Source organism: Diabrotica undecimpunctata, chromosome 9, assembly GCF_040954645.1.
Source record: "Diabrotica undecimpunctata isolate CICGRU chromosome 9, icDiaUnde3, whole genome shotgun sequence".
Lineage (NCBI taxonomy): Eukaryota > Metazoa > Arthropoda > Insecta > Coleoptera > Chrysomelidae > Diabrotica > Diabrotica undecimpunctata.
In genome coordinates, this window is record NC_092811.1 from 92555778 (window position 1) to 92578048 (window position 22271).

The 22271-nt window shown below is 34.0% G+C and overlaps 1 protein-coding gene across 7 annotated transcripts in view; it reads left to right on the forward strand.

Annotated features, from left to right (window-relative positions):
• LOC140450298 (uncharacterized) overlaps positions 1-22271 on the forward strand; it is a 657231-nt gene that overhangs the window by 528790 nt on the left and 106170 nt on the right. For all 7 annotated transcript variants that reach the window (XM_072543842.1, XM_072543847.1, XM_072543844.1 and 4 more), the window contains exon 3: positions 17398-17581. In XM_072543842.1, coding sequence (XP_072399943.1) covers positions 17398-17581 — 184 coding nt within the window. The remainder of the gene's footprint in view (positions 1-17397; positions 17582-22271) is intronic.

The following is a 22271-nucleotide window of genomic DNA, read 5'->3' on the forward strand; positions in this document are numbered from 1 at the left end:
TGTGATCATAACATGAAAACATGGTCGGTTAAAATATAAACTAAGAGCAGTTGCTAAGGTAAAGCTTAGGAACACCCTTTTTATCTCTAAAATAAATCATGACAAGAAATGCTACGATGGCATAAATATTATAACGAAACATATTTGGTACTTACATTGGACCAACACGCAACAATGACACAAAAACGTGAATATTTTTTTAAACGTACGGAGCATCCACACCCAAAGACTATCAAACGATTACTTGGGATTGTGATGAAGGGGTAGATTGTGGATTGTAACGAGCGTGTGGACTGAACGAACAATGGACTATTCAATTGTACCATGTAATGCACTAGTTTTCGTGGTGGGGGCAATGTGTCGTCTTGCTTGGCTATGTCAACTTGCCCACCCTTCCCCTATGTTATGTTTATATTACGTTTATATTTTACGACATTATTATCTCTATTTTTAATCTATTCTACTTTGTTCTTCGCGTTTAATATCATCTATTAAACAAAGAATTTTATTCCTCGTATAAATAACGCTAATTTTCTCAAATATTATTCCACGTGTCGCCCACAATTATTTGTTTGCCACATGCTGTTGAGTAAGCCATTCTTCAATGGCCCTAAATCAACTAAAAACGAATAAATGTCCGGGAGAGGATAAAATTACAGTCGAAATGTTGAAAATTGGTGGAAGAAAAATAGAACAGGTATTAAATATTTTATTTAATACCTTATTATACCTATATTTAATATATTTTAATATATTTAATACCTATTTAATACCTATTTAATACAGAAAGTAATTGATGAAGGAAAGATTCCTCAAGAATGGTACAACTCCGAAGTCATTTTACTATTCAAGAAAGGAGACAAAGCAAACATCGATAATTACCGACCAATATCCTTGCTCTCACATCTGTATAAATTACTAACTAAAATCATAACCAACCGCCTAACACATAAGCTCGATTTCTATCAACCTATCGAGCAGGCTGGATTCAGAAAACATTTTAGTACCATAGACCACTTGCACACCGTAAAAACACTGATGCACCGAGTATTATGTTCCAATTCATATGGCGTTCATCGATTTCCATAAAGCATTCGATTCCATCGAATTATGGTCAGTGCTTGAATCTCTAGAAAATGCACGTATAGATTCAAGATACACTAACATAATTAAAAACATATATGAAAATGCCACCACGCAGATAAAGCTGGACGAAAGCACAAAAACTAATACCATAAGACTACAACAAGGAGTAAGACAAGGAGACACCATCTCTCCCAAACTATTTACCCTTGCTCTAGAAGACATTTTTAAGAAACTAGAATGGAACAATAAGGGTATCAACGTCGACGGATTATACTTAAACCACTTGCGATTCGCAGATGACATACTTTTAATAGCCGATAATATCCAAGAACTAAATGATATGTTACAACAATTAAATGCAGTTTCAGGAGCGGCAGGCTTAAAAATGAACTACAGCAAAACAAAAATACTGAGCCGAGACCAGACAAATATAACAATACAAAATCATACCATAGAAAATGTTGAACATTATGTATATCTAGGTCATGTTATCAAACTAGGAAAACCAAATCAATATGCTGAAATTAAAAGAAGAACACAACTGGCATGGGGCGCTTTCGGCAAATTAGCATATATCTTGAAAAACACCTCCATTCCTGTAAACTTAAAGAAAAAGATGTATAACACATGCATACTACCAGTTTGTACTTACGGCTTGGAGACAGTAGCCCTTACCAAAAAATCTGCTAAAAAATTAGAAACAACGCAAAGAGCAATGGAACGAATCATGCTTGGAATATCACTAAGAGACAAGATTAGAAACACCGAGATAAGACGTAGAACGAAGATTAGGGATATTGTGGAAGAAATTACAAAAATGAAATGGCGCTGGGCAGTTCACGTAGCCCGATATAATGACAACAGGTGGACACGGAGAATTCTAGAATGGAGACCAAGGACGACAACAAGAAGCATGGGAAGACCTCAAAAAAGATGGGTAGATGAGATAAGAACAGTGGCAGGCAAACAGTGGATTATATTGGCGCAAGATAGAGAAAGATGAAAGCAATTGGGAGAGACCTACATTCAGGAGTGGATGGAAAATGGTTGACAAATAGAGTTGAGTAAGCTGTAACAATTATTTGTTTAATCATATTTGTAATAAGGCTTGAAGCGTGGAGCTTGAAGCTCGTAATTCATTTATAAAAGCACATAACAGATCAGAGTGAGAGGAGTCGGTAAAAACCAAGTCAGAGGTCCTAACGCTCCAAGTCATAAAAAACCGGGTTAGGTTCAATAATACGGTCAATATTGGGTTGGTGGTTTTACTTACATCCAGAACTTGATTTCGTTTGTGTATAACCAGAACTTCATTTCGCTTGTGATCAGAGATTCTGTTTAATTAGCGAAACTTAAAACAGGCCTTATGGGTATGCAACTCATTATACACTGATGTATATCAACTCATTATGTTGTATAGACCTTTTTTAATGTAACACTCATTGGACTACAAGTTAACGATAGCAACGAGAAAAATGCATAATGTTTTTATATTTGATCGTCTCTTTCCAAAGTTGAAACAAAAGCTCGAACTTCGATTCATGGACCTACATTAAAGCATTTCTAATTTGCAATATCGTGGGAATAAATGTGTTTATCGAGCTGACCACATTGAAAATTTTTCTTGTTGAAAAAAAAAACTTTTCTTTGTTAAATCACGTAGTATTTTAGTATTAAAATAGTATTTAAATAAAAAAGTACGCCGACTGTTTCTGTGCAGAACTCGTTGTAGCTAATAGGTAGGCAGATAATCAAAGCTACCTTGTAATAATAATTCATTCAGCGTTGCGTAACGTGTACACTGTGTCGTACTCGACAGGTGATCATAGACTACACAAATACAAGAAAAACACTTCCTGCATCCAACCTGTATGTGCAATGTTTAGATATCTATACGGTGAATACGTATGGCGAGTCACTTGATATTGACAAAGTATATACCGTTTAATTTTTTATGGTACTACGACAACCCGCATTGGCACTGTGTGAATATATTATATCGTGAAATCTTAACTACTTTGTGTGAGCGTTACAATGACGATATATTATGTACAGAGTTACAGTTTTTGATGAAAGGAATCACAATAAAATTTAATTCTCTTTATGAATATATTGTTTTCGGGGTTAATGGGACATGGTCTGGAATTATTCGTCCCTGGCGTTTTGTCTGCATGTGCGGTAGACATTATCAAATGCTATGCGCCAAAACGGTCATAACTGTGTTAGGATTAGGCACCGATAATGCCTCTCGAAGATATGCACTATTATTCTCTGTCAGGAATTTATTACTTTTTATAGCGCGCAATTGCGACGGAATTGAAAACTAAAAAGTCAAATTGCATTGAGTATTTTTCAGTTTAGCTGTAATTTCCCTCTAAATAAGACTCCCGTAAAACTTGCATCAGACCTTACAGGTACATTAGAGAAATTGTAGAATATACATAGTATGTTTTTCATATTTTATAGCAATTATGAGATTTGCATAGAAGAGACCTCATGCAGAGTTATCATGAGTATCATAAATATCTGATGAGGTTGACATTAGACGGTTAGATTAGTCAACCCTTGATACAAAGCTCAATACCATGCGTATGCCCCTATCAGTTGGGACTACATATCCGAAGAGATACAATAAATCAAAGAACTGTGAAGGAGCTGAGATTGTTGCCATTCTTATCATCCATTATCATTATCATTAACGCTACAATACTTGGTGGGTTTGGACTTCTTCTCCTTAAGGTGCCTTCTCCATTACTGAAGGTTGGCTATAACTACAGCAAATTGCTCTCTATCTTGAGTTGTTCTTAGTATCGATGTGTGTCCATGCCTGTCCAGTCTCTTAACATTCTTCAACTGGGAGCATTTTCTTCTTCCTGTACCTCTTCTTCCTTTCACTTTCTCTTCCATTATAAGTCGTAGGAAGTTGTATTTTTCTCCTCTGTAAATATGTCCTAGATAACTCGTTTTTCTGTTTTTTTACAATATTAAGGAGTTTTCTCTCAGTACCCATTCTTCTTAGCACCTCGTTGTTGGTCACGTGCTCTGTCCAAGAGATCTTCAGCATCCTTCGAAAAACCCACATCTCAAAGGCTTCTATACGCCTCATACATGTTCCACAATTTGCCTACAGACTTATCACCTCTTCGCCGCGTCCCTCGAACGAGTAACTTGCATCGCATTCAAATTCTCCTGCACGTCCTGTAACCATTTCGTCTTTGGTCTTCCTCTCCTTGTCTCTTTCATTCTTTCTTACAAAATTTTCCTCTGGAGTATCTCCGGCGGCATTCGATCCACGTACCTAATACACGCCAGTCTTCTCGACTTTATAAACCTAGTAAAAGCACACTCCCTTTGCTTGACGCATAATGCAGACAACATTCTTTGTAGTAGATCAGCGAAAAACTCTACCCACAATGCCCCACATTGAGTTGGGCAACTCCCTCATATGCATTAGAAAAATAATACCCAATCTCCATTACTCGGATATTTTTTCATTGACCCAGATCTAGTACAGCAACTATACTTATGAAGGACTGTACCCAAATCTTTACCGTCTGGTCTACGAAGCGCCGGAGTTTATTTTCTCCGCGGACTTTGCCTTTTCTTAGCCTGTTGACTGACTGCCCCGTGTACCACTTCCAATCTTGGCTGCTCAACCTGCGGTTCACTACCACAATTACCGGCCTCTGTCCTGTAGCTTGCCTGTCAACGTTTAGTATGTCATCGAACTCCTCTACCCATTTGGAAATCACCTTATTTTCTTTCCTGAGAAAACTTGTATCTATCACTGCTTTGTCTTGTATTTCTCTGCAACAATATTTTTTTCTGTCTAAGCTTTCCTTGCGTTCATCGCCATCATCCACATTCATTTTTTTATTTTTCCCTTGGAGTTACTTTCATTATCATCTTATTCTTCCTTTTACCCCCATGAATGGAACTTGGGTTACGATTAAATCCCACCTGCAAAATTTCGTTTATATTGCACTTGTTTGTCTTACATCCTTTATCTTATATCCTTATATATCACAACTAGCTTCTATCGGAAAAGTAGTGTTCCTAAATAGTGATCCGAATGGTAGTTTGGACCCATTCAAGTTCCATCGCCAATACAGATGAAAAATAATTACTATTTAAATGGGAATAAGCCACAATTAAAGGTTAAAGTACGTTTATTGACGTTTCAATTTCCACTTCGGAAAATTATAATGCAGAAATTGAAACGTCAATAAACGTACTTTAACCTTTAATTGTGGCTTATTCCCATTTAAATAGTAATTACTTTAAAATACCACAAGAAAACAGATGAAAAATGTTTTCTAGATACTAAGACGTGGTCAGTCTGAATTTGGACCTTTGCCAGGGCCGTCTTTCTTTTATAGTTGCCATTCTAGAAGTGGAAAAAAATAATCTACAAAAAAATGTGCTTTTAGAATTTGCACTTTCATTTGATTAAATTTATGCCTCGACCAATTCGAGTAGTTAGTAACACCGTAGAAACCAAAAGAATTCGCTTCTATTTAATATTGACAATTGTATTACTGTATAAAACATCCTATTTAAAATTCATAAGGTACCTTTCTTTTAAGGTAGTGATAAATGCAGTCATTGAAAAATAAAAAAACTATACCCAAATATACAACTACAATAGTATTCTATTGATTATGTTCATAAAAATAGGGCTAAAAGGAACTACAACGTTAAAGGGGTTTTATAATTTCATATGGTCAATAGACCCCCAAATGTACTACAATTTAACGGGGCGCGTTTTTGAGAAAGGAGGTAATTTGTCCCTATGCACTCAGCTGCATTTAGGTGAATTTTATGCAGTTTTAGTACATTAACATCTACCGAAAAGTTGTTTAGAATTAAATTTCCTATCCAACTGTCACCTTTTAAACTCAAAAATAATTTTTTGACAAAAATATAGTCAAAAAACGAAGCAATAAAAAACAGGAAACCACGCGATTTTTTTGGCTCAATAACTTTTTTCCTAGAGGGTATATGTATGGGCATTGTTTTACAGAGGAAACCTATTATTCTTCCTCTTCAAAATGACGTTTGGTAAAAGTATTTAGGATACAGTATCCCAGATACGATTTTTCAAACTTCGTCACTCACACCATTTTTTGGCAATTTTCCCTATTTTTTCGCAAAAATTATTCTATAACTCTTTTCTACGCAGTTTTAGGTATATCCAATGGTATATTTAATTGAAAGAAATATCAATTACCTTTAAAATGGTCTGTAGTAAAAAGTTCTATAGTGTATTTTTATGTATGAGAGAGTAATAAAACAATAAATTATGTATGCAAATCCCTAAACTGTTAATACGGGTGACTCAATGAAAAACAGATATTTGTCAACAAGTTTACAGAAGTATATAGGAAATCAATTTTAAATTGAGTAAGACCACCAGGTATAAAGGTTGGAGCAGAATAGAATACAATAGTTGTGAGGGTTACTAATCCCTAAATGAGGTTGCCAGTGTCGAAGTGATGGAGGTTAACAGGTACTAATGAATTTGCAAGAAATGTAAGATGTTTATTTTATTGGTTATATATAACCAATAAAAGTTTAATAAGTACCTACCTATTTGCAAAATAAAGTTTAATTCTTTAGATAAAATAAAACGTTTTATTTTATCTATTTGCAAAATAAAGTTTAATTCTTTGCCTATTTGCAAAATAAAGTTTAATTCTTTAGATAAAATAAAACGTTTTATTTTATCTGAAATGAGTGCATTCCACGAAGTAAGGGTTTCAACAATCAAACATTTAATTCTTTAATTCCAGGAATCTACGACAGTAATTGACTAGATAATTACCTTCTAAACTTATTCCACAGAAAATGTGATAGTGGGTTTTTCCATTTTGTATATAGGAAGGTCCAAGTGGCGTATTCAAAATTCTTAACAGTTCACTAAAAGTAGGTACTTCAGTTGCAAGGTGCAGTTTATTGTGTATACTAGTGTTATGGAAAATTTGGAAGTGCCGTGTAAACGCCGAAAAATTGGTCCTCTAACAGTTAATGAAAAAACATTAATATTTAATTGTTTTAAATCATTTACAGACAAACGTTTATGTGAAACTGTTGATGAGACCGTTGAGTTAGTTAGCAGTACACTTGGTGTTGGGAAATCTACGATTTACAGAGTTATTAAAGAAGAGAAATGTGGTAGTTTTCAAATGCCACGTAATGCTCCAGGGAAACCAAAATTTCAAATAGAATATCATTTTAAAGAAGGACTTCGACGGAAAGTGCATGAATTCTTCTTTAGACAAGAATTTCCAACATTGGATAAAGTTCTTGTCTCAGTTCGAGATGATAAGGATTACCCAGAAATGAGTCGAAGTACGTTATGGAAACTTTTAAAAGAAATAGGCTTCCGCTGGAAAAAGAATCCCAGAAAGTCTATTTTATTAGAAAGAAGCGATATTGTCATATGGAGAAGACATTTTCTAAGAACCATAAAGGAAATGAGAAACCAAAAAAGAAAAATATTTTATCTTGATGAAACATGGATCAACGAGGGTCATACACCAAATAAATTTTGGCAGGATGAAACTGTTACAAGTCAAAGGCACGCTTTTGTAAATAACTTATCTACTGGTTTAAACCCACCATCAGGAAAGGGACGCAGGCTGATAATAGTACACATTGGCAGTTCACACGGTTTTGTTGAAGGTGGTTTATTAACTTTTGAATCAACTCGTACCGGTGACTACCATAAAGACATGAACGCTGATGTCTTTCAAGAATGGTTCGAACAAATGATAGATCTTCTTCCTAAGAACTGTGTAATAGTAATGGATAATGCAAGTTATCACTCCAGACTTATAGAAGGACTGCCCACAACCAAGTGGTTGAAAAAAGACTTGCAGAATTGGCTGAGTTCAAAAAATATTACGTACCATCCCGGATCTATAAGAAAGGAACTTTATTCGTTGTGTACCCTTCATAAAGAAAAATTTTAAAAATACGAAATTGATGAAATTGCCAAAAATCGTGGAACGACAGTACTTAGATCCCCACCATATCATTGTGAATTAAACCCGATTGAACTGGTATGGGCACAGATAAAGAGTGAAGTTTCAAGAAAAAATACCACTTTTAAAATTCATGATGTTAAACAGTTGTTTTTGGAGGCCGTAAATAATGTAAAACCTGAAAACTGGGAAAAGGCAGTAAATCACACTATTAAAGAAGAGGAAAAAATGTGGAAGCTGGACAATATTACTGATAAAATGATCGAGCCAGTTATTATAAATCTTGGTTCTGAAAGTTCATCTTCTGAATCTGATTTGGATTTGTAACAAGTAGCTGTAAGTTTTATATTAATATTTTTATTCATCTATTTAACATACCTTAGACGGTTTTAAAAAGTCTTTTTCTCTTTTGTAATTTTTAAAAATTAAAAAAAAATGTGAATTTTTTAAAACCCTTTTTAATGTAGGCCAGTCAGTTCTAATATAGTGTGTGATAAAAGAGGTCACTTTTGTTTACATACACATAACACTTTATAACACTGAAATAATTCATTTATTTTTTACAATTATTCAAAGTAATTTTTCAATTAATCTTGAGCACGCCCATGGAGTGGTCGGAGCTACCAGTTAAAATTATGCTAATTACTCTCTCGTTCATAAAAATAAACTATAGAACTAATTTTAAGCAATATACGGTGCTTCAAAATTTTCTACTTTTAAAGAAGTTTTACGACTACTTTTGAAATATCTCATCATAACTTTTTGTCTTGTACATTTAAGTATATGCATTACCAAATAAAGAAGAAAGCTTATTTTCTGTACTTTAACCCTGGTACATCACACTTATTTTTTAAGGCATGAACTTCACACTCGGGTCTCAGAAACCCAAAGCTGTTTTTTAGCAAAAAAAAACAGAAAATGTGAATATTTGATGGATTTGGGAGAATATCTAATCTTAGTAGAATGTGTAGAAAAAAATTTAACCATGGTGTGGATTTCACAAAGAGATATATTTGTTGAAATTCAAAAATAACATAAAATAATATTCAAACATAAAACATTGTTATTAAAACAAATAAACATTAAATTGAAATTATCATCTACAAAATACACCTGCATAACTATCCTTGTAACAAAAAAATAAACTCTTTTGGTAATATAAGTCTTAGTTATTCTTAGCCAGGTCTTCAGTTTCTTGGATCTTGATGTTCGCATTCACAGCATAGCTGGGCTCTATGTTCCATGCAATATGGTCTGCGACACTCAGAACACGCAAAACTGGTTTTCCTATCTTTTCCTTTTGCACAAAAGCAGCATCTAACTTTTTTTGTTAAATGATCATCATGTTGTGGTGGGGGGACTTCAATTCCCAGAATTTCAGAAATTCTTTGCCGCAGTGTCTTTTGTAAAGTAGCCACGGTCAATCGTTCTTGTAACCATGGTTCAATTAGACTCATTCCTAACTGCTTTAGAAAAGATTTTCGATTATTGTTTCTACTTTCCTTCCAGTGGGGATTTGAGAGAGAAAACAAAACCATTGCATTTATTCCACTAGCATCAAGTGTATTGAAAAAAACTCGTAGCGGCCAACGTCTGGTCTTCCGTGAGGTAGTGTAAGAATGGCAGAGCTGATCAAATGTATCTGTTTCTCCCTTCGTTTCATTATACGAATGTATAATATTGGGCTTACCCGTAATGGCATTAAGAGAGTCATCAGAATGCAATGTTGACAGCAAAAGAACAATTTTGTTTTGTTTAGGAGTATATGAAACAAGAGTTTTATTTCTATCAAAAGCAAATAGCGATGTACCTACTTCTTTTTTTTGAGGAATGTAGCAGGTATTTCTCTCTTATTTTTTCTCAAAGTACCAAGGAGAGTTAAAGTGATACTGTTCTAACATTTGTTCAGCTAAGGGAATTGACGTAAACCAATTATCAACAGTGAGGTTTCGGTTAGTTCCATGTATTGGTTGTGAAAGTTTTCGAACATAATAAGCCGGTACTGATTCATTGTTTTTTGTGGTTACTCTTCCAACGTATGGAATTGCATTGAGCATATAATATGTTTTTGAATCATTTAGCATCATTATTTTCATTTCATACTTATCAGGCTTACTAGTCATGTAGATTCGAAATGGACATTTTCCTCTATATCCTACAAGCTGTTCATCTACAGTATAGTATTCGTATGGTGTATAGTACGATTTACAGTTATTCACAAAAATGTCGAATAATTCTCGTATAGGTGCAAATTTATCCACTAATTTTCTTTCTGCTCTACTGTCCTTACTATTAAACCTCAGACATAAGGCTATAAATTGGAATCGCTGCTGTGACATCGTCGCCCGAAATATTCCATTTCCAAATTTTACTGACCAAAGTTCATCTAAGTTACAGTTAGACACTCGTAATGCACCTGCTAAAAATAACAGCCCAATGAAAGCCTTCACTTCTGTTCTAGTTACTGGTCTTGTGTAACTCTGCTGTCTAATATCATTGCATTTACGAATGACAAGTCTTCATTTGAGTGTAAAACAATAACATCTATCATTTGTTCGTTGAACAACAAATTCCTAGATTGTTCAGGAGATTGAACTGTGCTCGCTTCTCCTTTGGGGCCAGGTAAATGTATTACAATGTTTTCTCGTCTTGTACGACCCTGTCTTGCTGGTGCTTGTGTGCTCCACCGATGACCATTTTTCCCCAGTAAACTAGGAATATTTCTAACTAGTTCATCCACTATTTCGTCTTCATTGTCGCTTTGTTCACTGTTGCTGTCTGACAGTTGCTCTTCAACGTAATCTTCATCAGACTCGTCCCCTCCAAACATATCGTCTACGATGTCGTTTTCACTCTCATTCTCCCATAAATTCTCTGCCTCTCTCTGTAATTCTACCTCAGTTAAAGGACGACGATTTTCTCTGCTAGTTGATGCCTTTACTCGACTATTTTCTCAACTACTTGACGCCATTATACTAAAATAAATAAAAATAAGTTAAAACAAAATTATTACCGTAAACATCACCCTTGGGTCCGGGATACCCAGTACCCATGCTTGTACTTCTGGAAATATCTTACCTCGTTGTTTCACTAAAATGCAGCGGATGACCCGTATTCTAACTCGGCTTACGACAGACTGAAATTACATAAAGTGACGACACACATAAACCACTCATGCGCATGTCACATTGCAATGAATGACTCTCTGGGTTTCTGAGACCCAACGACCCAACAGTGCAGTTCCAGGGTTAAAATAATCTATTTGCAAAATATTCTAGGACTAACTGTAACCAAGATATGGTTCGCCAAATTGTGGTGCTTGCAATGATTTGTATATGCCTAAATATACATGGAAAATATCAATTTTGAGACCCCAAACAAGACCCAAAAAAGTGGATGAGAAAATCAAAAAAGCTCGCATTTATCAATTATATTAAAAAAAAATGTTTTTAAATATATTTAAAATAGGGGTTGCGACGCCGATTCCTTTCTTAAATTGTTGTGTAAACCCAGTTTGTTAGCCACCGTATTTATTTATATTTCCTAATTGCTCCATCTTATTTTTACATAACCGTAATACAAAATCCAAATTCACATAAATAAATAAAACATGTCTATATTCAGTATATTAGAAAGGTTATAGGCGCAAAATACAGTATTTTGTGACCTACTTGACCTCACGCACCAATATAGCGAATTTAAAAATGAAATAAAAACAAACTGAATGCTTCACGGATCAAGGATCAAGGACGTTGTGTAATTTTAAATTGTATTAAATATTTTGGACCATTTATAAACACATTAAAGTGAAACTAACGAGTCCTTGATAATAGTAATAAAACTAGGAAAAAAATAGTTAAAAAAATCTTAATAATTGTCTTAAGAAAAGTAATTTTCTTATGGTAACTTAGTTTCTTTATAAGTACTATATAATTGTAATAAAAGACAATTGGAAAATAAAATTATTTTACTCGACGTATCAACGTTCTTTAATAATTGTGATCCATATTAAGACTTTCGGACGCCTACAATATTATAGACCCTATATTTTTATAGCACCCCGATTTTTCGTATCTCTATTCAAAGTTAAAATTTGCAGCGTAACCCTTCGTGATGAGCTTTACATCTAGTAATCATTCTGGTTTAGATCTAAAATTAAAGGGTCGGGATCTGATTACAGCAATTGACGATGATACTTAATATGGCTTCCCCACCGCACAAAAAATGAAAAGCGTCTCAGATTTCAACACTTATTCGATTCATTCATTAAGTGTCATTTTCATTATCGTCGAACCACCCATTTCCGGAACCGGTATACACAGATGCTTTGTCATTATCAAGTCTCTTCTCTTTCTACAGGGTGACTCAACAACGTTGGGCTGACTATAAAAGATTTATTCATTAGATCGAATTAGATTACTAATTTGTTTTATATTATATTGGTTTACGGGTTCCCTAAATAAGTTTTGTATACAATTTAAATATGTATATATTTATCAACTTTTGTTGATAACACACACCCCTGTCGAACGCCTCTTTTACTGTCTATGTTTTCTGTTTCATAGTTGTCAATTTTGACCATTATGAAACAACTCTTTGGTTCCAATACAGATTAATTTTGATACGTATGCCTCAACTGTCTACATTCTTTTCTCTTAGCAGTTCTTCATGCTTCTAATGTATTACTCTATCGAATGCCTTCTGAAAATCAATGAAACAAACATACAAAACCTGATTCACATCTACACATCTTAGCATCACACCTTAAAAAGGAAAAGTGCTTCTCTCGTTCCAGCATTCTGCTTTAAACGTTTCATCAGCGAGAGTCACTCTAACATACCCTAGTGAAATTCGAACGTAGGTAGAACAGCTAAAACAACTACCTAAATTCCAATAGAAAATACGCAGATAAAAACAAATAGGAACAAAAAACAAAAAACAAAAAACAAAAAAAAAAACAGAAAAAGGTAGAACCCAGTTCACAATAAAAATATCAGACCAATAAAGCAAACATACAAACAAGCAACCATTCAAAAGGAGCATTGCAAGCATGAGATAACGTAACAGAACACGTCCACGGATCGTCATCTTGGGTAGCGGTCCTTTTGGGATGGCAAATACCGTTCAACTAGACGTCCCTCGGTGGCATTATGGGTGGCATTACTAGCTAACTCGCGAAGGTTCGTTGAGTGTCTGCCTTCAGCTACCTGCTGAAGAATGACTATACTTTCAGTATGTTTTACACGATCAAAGGCCTTCTCAAAGTCAATAAAACACATATAAACTGGATGGCCAACTGCGTGCCACTTGTTTTTTTGTACATCCTTGAGTGCAAAATTCGAAGAAATATTTTTAAAATATGGCTCAACAAATTTATGGTCCGGTAGTCACTACATCTTTTCGCGTTTGCTTTTTTAGGTATTTTGACAAAAGTCGATAACAGCCAATCCGTTGGTATATAGCCAGTCTCATAAATTTTATTAAAAATATAAAGCAGATATTTTTTACCTGAACTTTCGAAGATCATCGTCATCATCATCATCATCACTTGCTCGACAACCCTTTTTGGGTCTTGACCTGTTCCAGGATTCTTCTCCATTCTGATCTGTTTCGTGCTTTTTTCCCCAGTTTTTTATTTTTAAGGTTGTTACATCATTTTCTATTTGTTCTAAGTATCTCAGTTTCGGTCTTCCTCTTGTTCTTTTTCCTACTGGCATCTGTTTGCGAACTTCGAAGAGCTTTATTTAAATTTATCAAAATTTACTTATTTATTTTCAGTAGTCTACAGAAAATTGTATACATCGTTATATATTATGATGATAAATAATGTTTCACAAAAGAATTTAAGTTCATTCTTATCATTGTGTAGTGTATGCGTACGCCGCGCCGGCCGTTACTTATAATAAGGAGTAAACATGCTTATTCACCCTGTACTTTCTTTTTCTTCTGGTTATCTTCCAAGCAAGAGGCGACGCACGTTTCGCTATTATCTCACGAATATCTTAATGACACAACTTGGCTATGCAACAACTTTTGTTTTCGTTTTTCCTTCTTTTTCTTTATTTATTTTTGTGCTGCTAGTAATTTTAAATGAACCGTAGCCATTGCTCGGATATACGGCTGGGAAAGTGCCACTGAACTTTTGCCCAAAATGGACAAAGACGATTACCAGCAATTAAAAGTTTCGGAAATCGAAAGTAGTGATCGGCAGAAGTTACGTCGTGATTTGATGGTAAATTTCGATGCTATATTTAGAAGAGATAATTGATTTTTTTCAACTGCATTAATTAAATAAAACAGTTTCACCAGTAACATGTTTTATTGACTGACCCCTTTAATTTTATCGAAAACATCAAACATCATTTTTTTTAACGAAAACGAAAACATCAGGAGAAGAACCGGAGTGACTGACATCATCGAGAAGATAGCCAGACTAAAATGGAGATGGGCAGGACACATAGCCAGAATGAGAGATGGGCGATGGACAAAGAGGTTATTGGAATGGAGGCCAAGGGAAGACAAGAGAAGCGTCGATCGACCACCTACAAGATGGACTGACGATTTAAGAAGACTCAATAAAAACTGGATAATAGCGGCGCAAGATAGACGGGGTTGGAAACATAAGGAAGAGGCCTATGTTCAGCAGTGGACTCTTGAGGCTGGATGATGATGATTTAATTTTATCGTCATTTATTCTTATGTCTCTTTGTTACTATTCTCCTTCTGGTTTATTGCATTTTCCACGTGGGTGTGTGTACATTGCTCCAAACTAGATAAAAGGTAGGTTACTAGTATAATATAGTGGACACTAGTAATATACTTCTTTATATTTTGGCTTTACGTCAGATCTTCACTTTACAAGAATTCTACTGTGCCTTGTTTCTACTTTGGGCATACGATTAGTCATTTTTCTGTTATGTTGAAGTTAATCCGCTTGCGTTTAGCAACGAATAGAACGCATATAGAAGCACACTTCAACGTAATTTGTTGGTGTTTACTGTACGGGAACATTTTACTGTTCTTTACTGTACTTTACTTCTGTTCCCGCAACATCAAGCAGCGCCCATGTGATCCCTTTTCACCATCGCACCATCATGGTCCAAAAACTACTACTGCTTCTGAAATATGAAAGAGTGGGGTTGGGAATGCTTAGCCTTAAATTTTTGCATTTTATAAAATTAAAGATCAAATTCTATTCCTACTTATATCCTTTCGATTAAAACAAGTTTTAAGATTTGTGAGTAAGAAATAAACAATGTGTTTCGGGCGTTAAACTTCAGACGTTCGTCAAGTCTATATATCCTGAAATGCAACAGTATACAGTATATCAATTTGTTTATGGATATTTTAAACTGACTTTTGCAATATAAAATCAAAATGAAATTGCACATTTTGAAACTAATTGACTGAAGCTTAATCTCATATTTTTTGTTTTTGAAATTCGTATCATATTGAAAAATTGCCTCGAAGAACGTTAAAATTGGCTTTTTAACATTTTTAATTGTTTATTTGCATTTTAAGCTCATTCTTCATGTACCATGTCCTTTCAGAACGTTGGTTACCATCATAGCTATCTTAATTTAATTACTGCGACCCTAAATAGCATGCTTGTATCAACACCATACCAATCTCGCAAGTTCTTCAACCATGAGGTTCTTCTTCGTCCTGGACTGCGTTTGGCTGCTATTTTTCCTTGCATGATATTTTGTAGCAACCTATATTTGTTACCTCTCATTACATGTTCGAAATACTCCAGATTTCTTTGCTTGATGCTTTTTATGATCTCAGTAGTCTTGCTGAGACGTTCTAGTATTGTGGAGTTTTGAATCTTCTCCACCCAGGAAACTTTTAAAATTCTTCTATAGCACCACATTTCGAAAGCCTCAAGGCGATTTAGATCGATTTTATTCTCAGTCGAGGACTCGACACCATAAAGTAAGACCGAGAACGTAGCAGCGAAGTAGGTGGATCCTCAATGCCAATTTTAGGTTTCTGTTACATAACACTTTGGACATCCTTCTAAAAGCCACTCTAGCCTGCTCTATCCTAGATCTAATTTCGCCGTGACTCTGCATTACAATTTAATTGCTGTCCAAGGTACACGATTTTATCAACTTGCTCAAGTTTGGTATTATTTACATTTATAGACGGTTTGGTATGCTGTTGTTTACTTATTACGAGTATTTTGGTTTTCCGGTTTTACGCGTAAAGTAAGCATTTTACGAAAAAATCACATGAACAATTTTCGTCTCAAAATGACTCATATTATAAAAAAAGTGATTTCAAAGCGAAAAAAAGGATTTTCTATAATTTGTTTAAAAATCGTAAAAAAAAGTATTGCTTAACCTCATGTTTTTTATTTTTGAAATTCGATGTCTAACCTATTGAAAAATTGCCTCGAAAAACGCTAAAATTGTCTTTTTTGACATTTTTAATTGTTTATTTGCATTTTACGCTTAAAGTAAGCATTATACGAAAAAATTACAAGAATGATTTTCGTCTTAAAATGGCCCATATTTAAAAAAAAAGTGATTTCGAAGCGAAAAAAGAAATTTTTTATAATTTGTTTAAAAATCGTTATAAAAAAAATAATGCACTCGGGAGAGTGCCGACAAAAGTAAAAACTTCTTAATTTGTGTTGAAATTGTAAGCATTAATTTGATTTGTTTTAATATATTCTTTATATGCTCCCCTTTCATTTTCTATGTCACATGTTAAGATTAGATCAGTTGTTTATTTTGCACTCGTCCAGAGGGCCCCTTTAAGTCAAATAAATCAACATTTATTTTATAGTAAATCTATTTTCATCCATAGTGCCCTATGATATCTCGTATATAACTCTGTGTAGTGCCCTTTGGGTTGTCGCCTTATTTGTTTTTCCATCTTAATACAATCGTTATTAACTCCCCTATCATTTAACGCATCACACGCTCCAACCGGACCAATAACAACGGAGATATAATGTAATGCCCTTTTGGCAGTGCCTCCATGTTGGCAGTGCACCAAAAAGTGCACAACTTTGCTAAAGGAGGTTTCACTTCAATAAAATACTTAGCATAAACATAGCATATTATCATCATAATCTATCGATTAAACGAAGTTTCAGCTTGTGGGTATGAAATCGATTTTTTTTTTCGCCAAAAGCCACCCGCCAATTACAGACGCATTCATTCATACTTGAACTCTTCGAGTGATATCCAGACTTATTAAAGCGACTACCATATATGACACAATCGTTTAAAAATAATAACTATATGCTGTATAATATGATAAATAGTAACGTATTCTATTAATTCATTATTTGATTTCTTTTTATTGGTTTTAGGTTCCAAGTGAAAGTAGTGTGGGCACAAGCAGCACGGCTTCCTCAGAAGTTTCCCGACCAGTATCGTTGACCAGTTTAGGTTCTTGCTCTTCCAGTGGAAGTAGTGGGCATCATCAAGCTGGATCTGCGTATCTAGCGTCAGCAGAGAGTTTGGATAGTGATCCAGAACCTACGGGAAGTCAGGGTAAGTTTAAATTTTTTAATTGAATTAGGTTAATAAATAAATAGAAATCAGTGTGTCTGTGCTATTGTCTTTTTACCTTGGACTAACTGCAAGAAATCAATGAATAACAAATTAATTCTGGTACAAAGATATATATGCCTGTCAAATATCTAAAACGCTGACGCAAACTGACAAAAATTGCAACTTCATTTGAAAGCTTGTATTAAGTTTTTTTGTCTTAATGTATATAATTCCCGAAAAATGTTATTCCATGATCTCAAAATTGTTGTCTGTATATTGAGAGCAAATTATACAGATTTATGTTTCAGTTTTATGCACTTAATTGCGCACTTAGTAGTGTATAAAATTCACAATATTTGTAACGGTTTAATTAAATTATTTTTAATCCAAAAGGCGATTGTTCTTCTGAATCTGATTCAGGTTAAAATGTGGTAAGTGCAGTTAACAGATTCGCGGACACGGTAATACTTTAAGTCTTACTCCGTGGATCATATTTTTTTTTTAATTAAGACATTTTAACATTCATATTATAATAATTACATGTAATAAAGATAAAAAAATGTTTTTTTTTTGTAAAAAAAATGTTGACTGCACGTGCAGACATGTCCCTGATAAGAAAAAATAATTTATTTAGGGACATGACCGCAAATGTAAACGATAATTAAAACCACAGGGAAAATGAAATTCCTGTACACCATGAATCATAGAAACTTATATTTAAAAAATCCTTATATATATATATATATATATATATATATATATATATATATATATATATATATATATATATATATTCTAAAAATACCCTTTCGGGTTACATCACAGAGCGTTTTCGGACTAATAAGAACATCATCAGTGCAGTTACCAGGTATACATCAGTGAAGCTACTAAATATGTGGGTAAAATCATAGGGACACCTTCTCTTGGGTTGGCAACCCCTGGGAGTCTTGCGTTGCTATGATGTAAATCTGTGTAAAACTAAAACATTTAAATTTATCAACAGATATGTATGTATTAATTAACACAGTTAATAACATTTAATGTGATTTTACCCACATATTTAGTGGCTTTACTTATGTATACCTATTAACTGCACTGATGATGGACTTATTAGTCCGAAAACGTCTGTGATGTAACCCGAAAGGGCATTTCTAGAATATATATACCTTTTATAAAGGATTTTTTAAATAATTTTTTTTGACAATTTATTAAATCAGTAATTTGCACCATTTATTGATCTCAAGAGATATAAATTTCACTTAACATAAAATAAGTTTAAATATAATATTATTTTGCGTTCGGTGTGTGTCTGTCTCTTCTGTAAGGCATACGTCGTCCTCTTTTAATATATTTATTTCTTAACGTTATTAACACCATTAAATAACTATTTTCCATTCCTATATTGCCGCAACAATTGATAAGATCAAACTTTTTTTTCGTGGCGATTACTACATTGTCAATCACCAATTTCACACGTATTTCCACATCAAATCACGCGTTTACTCGCTCGACCGAGATGCAATTCACATGGGAGATTTTATCCAATTTGCTTTGTGTGGGTTTAAGTCAACGTAGATTTTTATTTTGTTGGCAAATAATTCTCAGCTGGCGAGGAACCTATTTTCGTCCACTTTTCTTACGGTCCCTTCGGGGTATGCACATGCACATCATGCAGAGATTATTCGTGCATTCATGGAAGGATACTTTTGTTTTTTTCTAGGGTATTAATATTTAATTATATATTTAATTTATCATAGAATCCTGAAGATATCCTATACTGACCACGTCACTAACCAGGACAATTTATTAATAATGCAAGAAGGATAAGAATTGTTAACCAGACTAAAAACTGCTGCCAAAATCGAATACCTCGGTCACATAATGAGGAACAGCGAAAGATATGGGTTGCTGCAGTTAATTCTACAAGGAAAAGTAGAAGGAAAACGCGGACTAGGAAGGCGAAGACTTTCCTGGCTGAAAAATCTACGTGCGTGGTTTAACACAACTACAAATCTTTTCAGAGCAGCAGTTTGCAAGATACAGAAATGGATAGGCACTACAAGAAGAAGAATTAATATTAATTTAAAAGAACAGTTTCAAAATATTTATAACGGTATGAGAAAATCCTATAATGTAGCGTAATTTTCAGGATGCCTATGTAAAGTTTAAAAGGTGCCATAAAATCTGGGAGTACTCAATAACTATTTATATTAAAGCCAGGGCTTTTCTTGTGATCTATTTCGTTCGTATTTTTTTTTCTGAATGTGATAAATACTGCATATTCGTATTGAAAGTGAGGAGTTGCTTAAAATTTGTTCTTTGTTCTCTATGACAAATTCTGTACATTTTTTTGGATATATAGACAACATTAATGTACAGCTGAGAATAGTAAGCATCAAAAATATTGTTGGGTGCCATTTTTTTTGGGATGGACTTCTGCACAATATCACAGTGATTATCTTTAGTTTAGTAAGGAAATACAAAATGGGTATTACTAATTGTACAATTAAGGTCATATACAGAGTTGTTACGACTGTATCAATAGGGTTGGTTCGAAATAATTAGGAGAGGTAATTAAAAGTTATACAGATAATTTTTCGACTGTTCTAACAACCATTCAAATTTAGTCATTTTGTGTCATGTGGAACAATTTCACCCAATCATGTCAACATTAGACTAACAATTGCATTCAGTGCAATTTTCAATCCCTATGACAACACGATCGAGTTTGACAACTTCATCCAAATAAATTGAATGTAAAGGAGAAAAAGATAACAAATCACTCGAATAGATCAACTGCTGTTATGCAGTTGCGAATTAGCAAAAAGTGGTGTAGAAGAACAACAATTGCTAAAAATTACTGGTCATGGCAATCAGAATTCTATAAAACCATACTTGCATCTCGATCAAGAACACCACAACAAGATTATAAATATTATGCGTGGTAATAGATCTTCTATAGTAGAGAACAGCAACGAATCTAATGTTAACTTAAATTTTAATAATTGTACTTTCAGTAACTGTACTTTTAATAAATAAATGTTTCGTTATGTTGAGTTATGATTTTTTTTTCGAAAAATTATCCGCCGAATATCCCTCGGACATTGATGAATGCCTCATAATTTCATGACAAATTTCTCAAGCTCGTTGCTTGGTAACAGCACTCAGCCTTCGGCTTCGTGCTGTTACCAAGGAACGAGCATTCGATTGTCATGAAATTATCTCGTCTGTTATCAATGTCCTAGGGATATTACTACTGAAAATTAATTCAGTTTATAAAAACGCTCACCAATATTACTGTTGTATATACTCACGGACCGATAGTCGTCACATAAGCAGGTTTCACACGCGAGAGTTGAGTTTGATCTATCTTTAGAAGATACACGTGTACACGTCACTATGTCTTTTAATTACTTATTATCACTTTAAGAGGAGAAGAGCACGTCAATTCTCTACGGAAACCAAATTCAAAGCGAGCGAAAAAAACATGTGTTTTGTACGAGAACCAAATTCAGAGAGACGAAAAACGTCTGTTCTTTACTGCAACCAAAATTAGAGAGGCGAACAACAAGGCCTGTTCTCTACAGGAACAAATAAATAAAAGACAGTGATTTTGTTTTTCATTGTTCAAAAATACTAGTTTCGCGAGGGTGGGGTAAAATCAGGAGTAGAAACTATTACCAAGGGTTGGTCTAAGCAATGACTTCGAAATTGAGGCTGGAAATTTTGGGAATGATACAGCAAAAAATATAATATTGTTTTTCGCATGTGAAAAATCGGACACTAATGATTATGCAACAGCAAGAAGCTAGAAAAATTATTTAATAGTTTACAGGTATTTGATGTGAAAATGGAGATCCAATTTTCAACATGCAAAAACTTAAAGAAATAACATGTGGAAATTGTGAAGATAACAACTCGCTAGAAATGTTGCAAAAATGTTTTGTTTTGTTTGTTATAGAGAAGAGTTAGTGTGTGTTTAGACTTAATGGACAAACAACAATTTTTATAGTTCTCTAAAATGTTTGAATCCAATTTTACTATTCAAATAATATCCAGAAGGAAAGAATAAATTCCTGTAGTTAGCTGTATACCATGTATCACCAAAATTTTTATTTAAAAAATTTCCTTTAACAAAGTTTAAAACTTTATAACGGTACTAAGCTTTGGGTCAATTTTTATGTATCCAATTTAAAATATTCAGCTTCCTGGCCAGTCACATTTGAATACAGAGAAAGATTACTACAAATTACGGTGTGACCATATACTGTCATATTATCTCAGAGATTCTTTTAATTATTCGGTCACATAACCTTAAATGATACAATATTTGCAATTTTGCTACTTGAGTTAGGTTCTTTTGGTGGTTGGTTAATTGTAGCTGATTAGTTAGTTTGTTTTTAAGGCTGTTTGTTTGAAACAGTATCTAAATACTCGAGCACTTGCATCGGCGTCTTATAGATTTGCCGAATAACAATTCTCGTAGGATTGCATTTCATTGTCCATTGTTTCAATGCAGCATTGATGTATATTTTGAAAAGATTTGGTGACATTCAGCAACCATGTCTTAGCCTTTTGTTAACTGAAAACATTTCTGAGCAGCCCTTCCTTGTTTTTACATAGCTAAAGTTGCCTTCATAGAATTCTTTAACAATGGTTACATAAATTAATAAGATGTTTTGCTATTGCT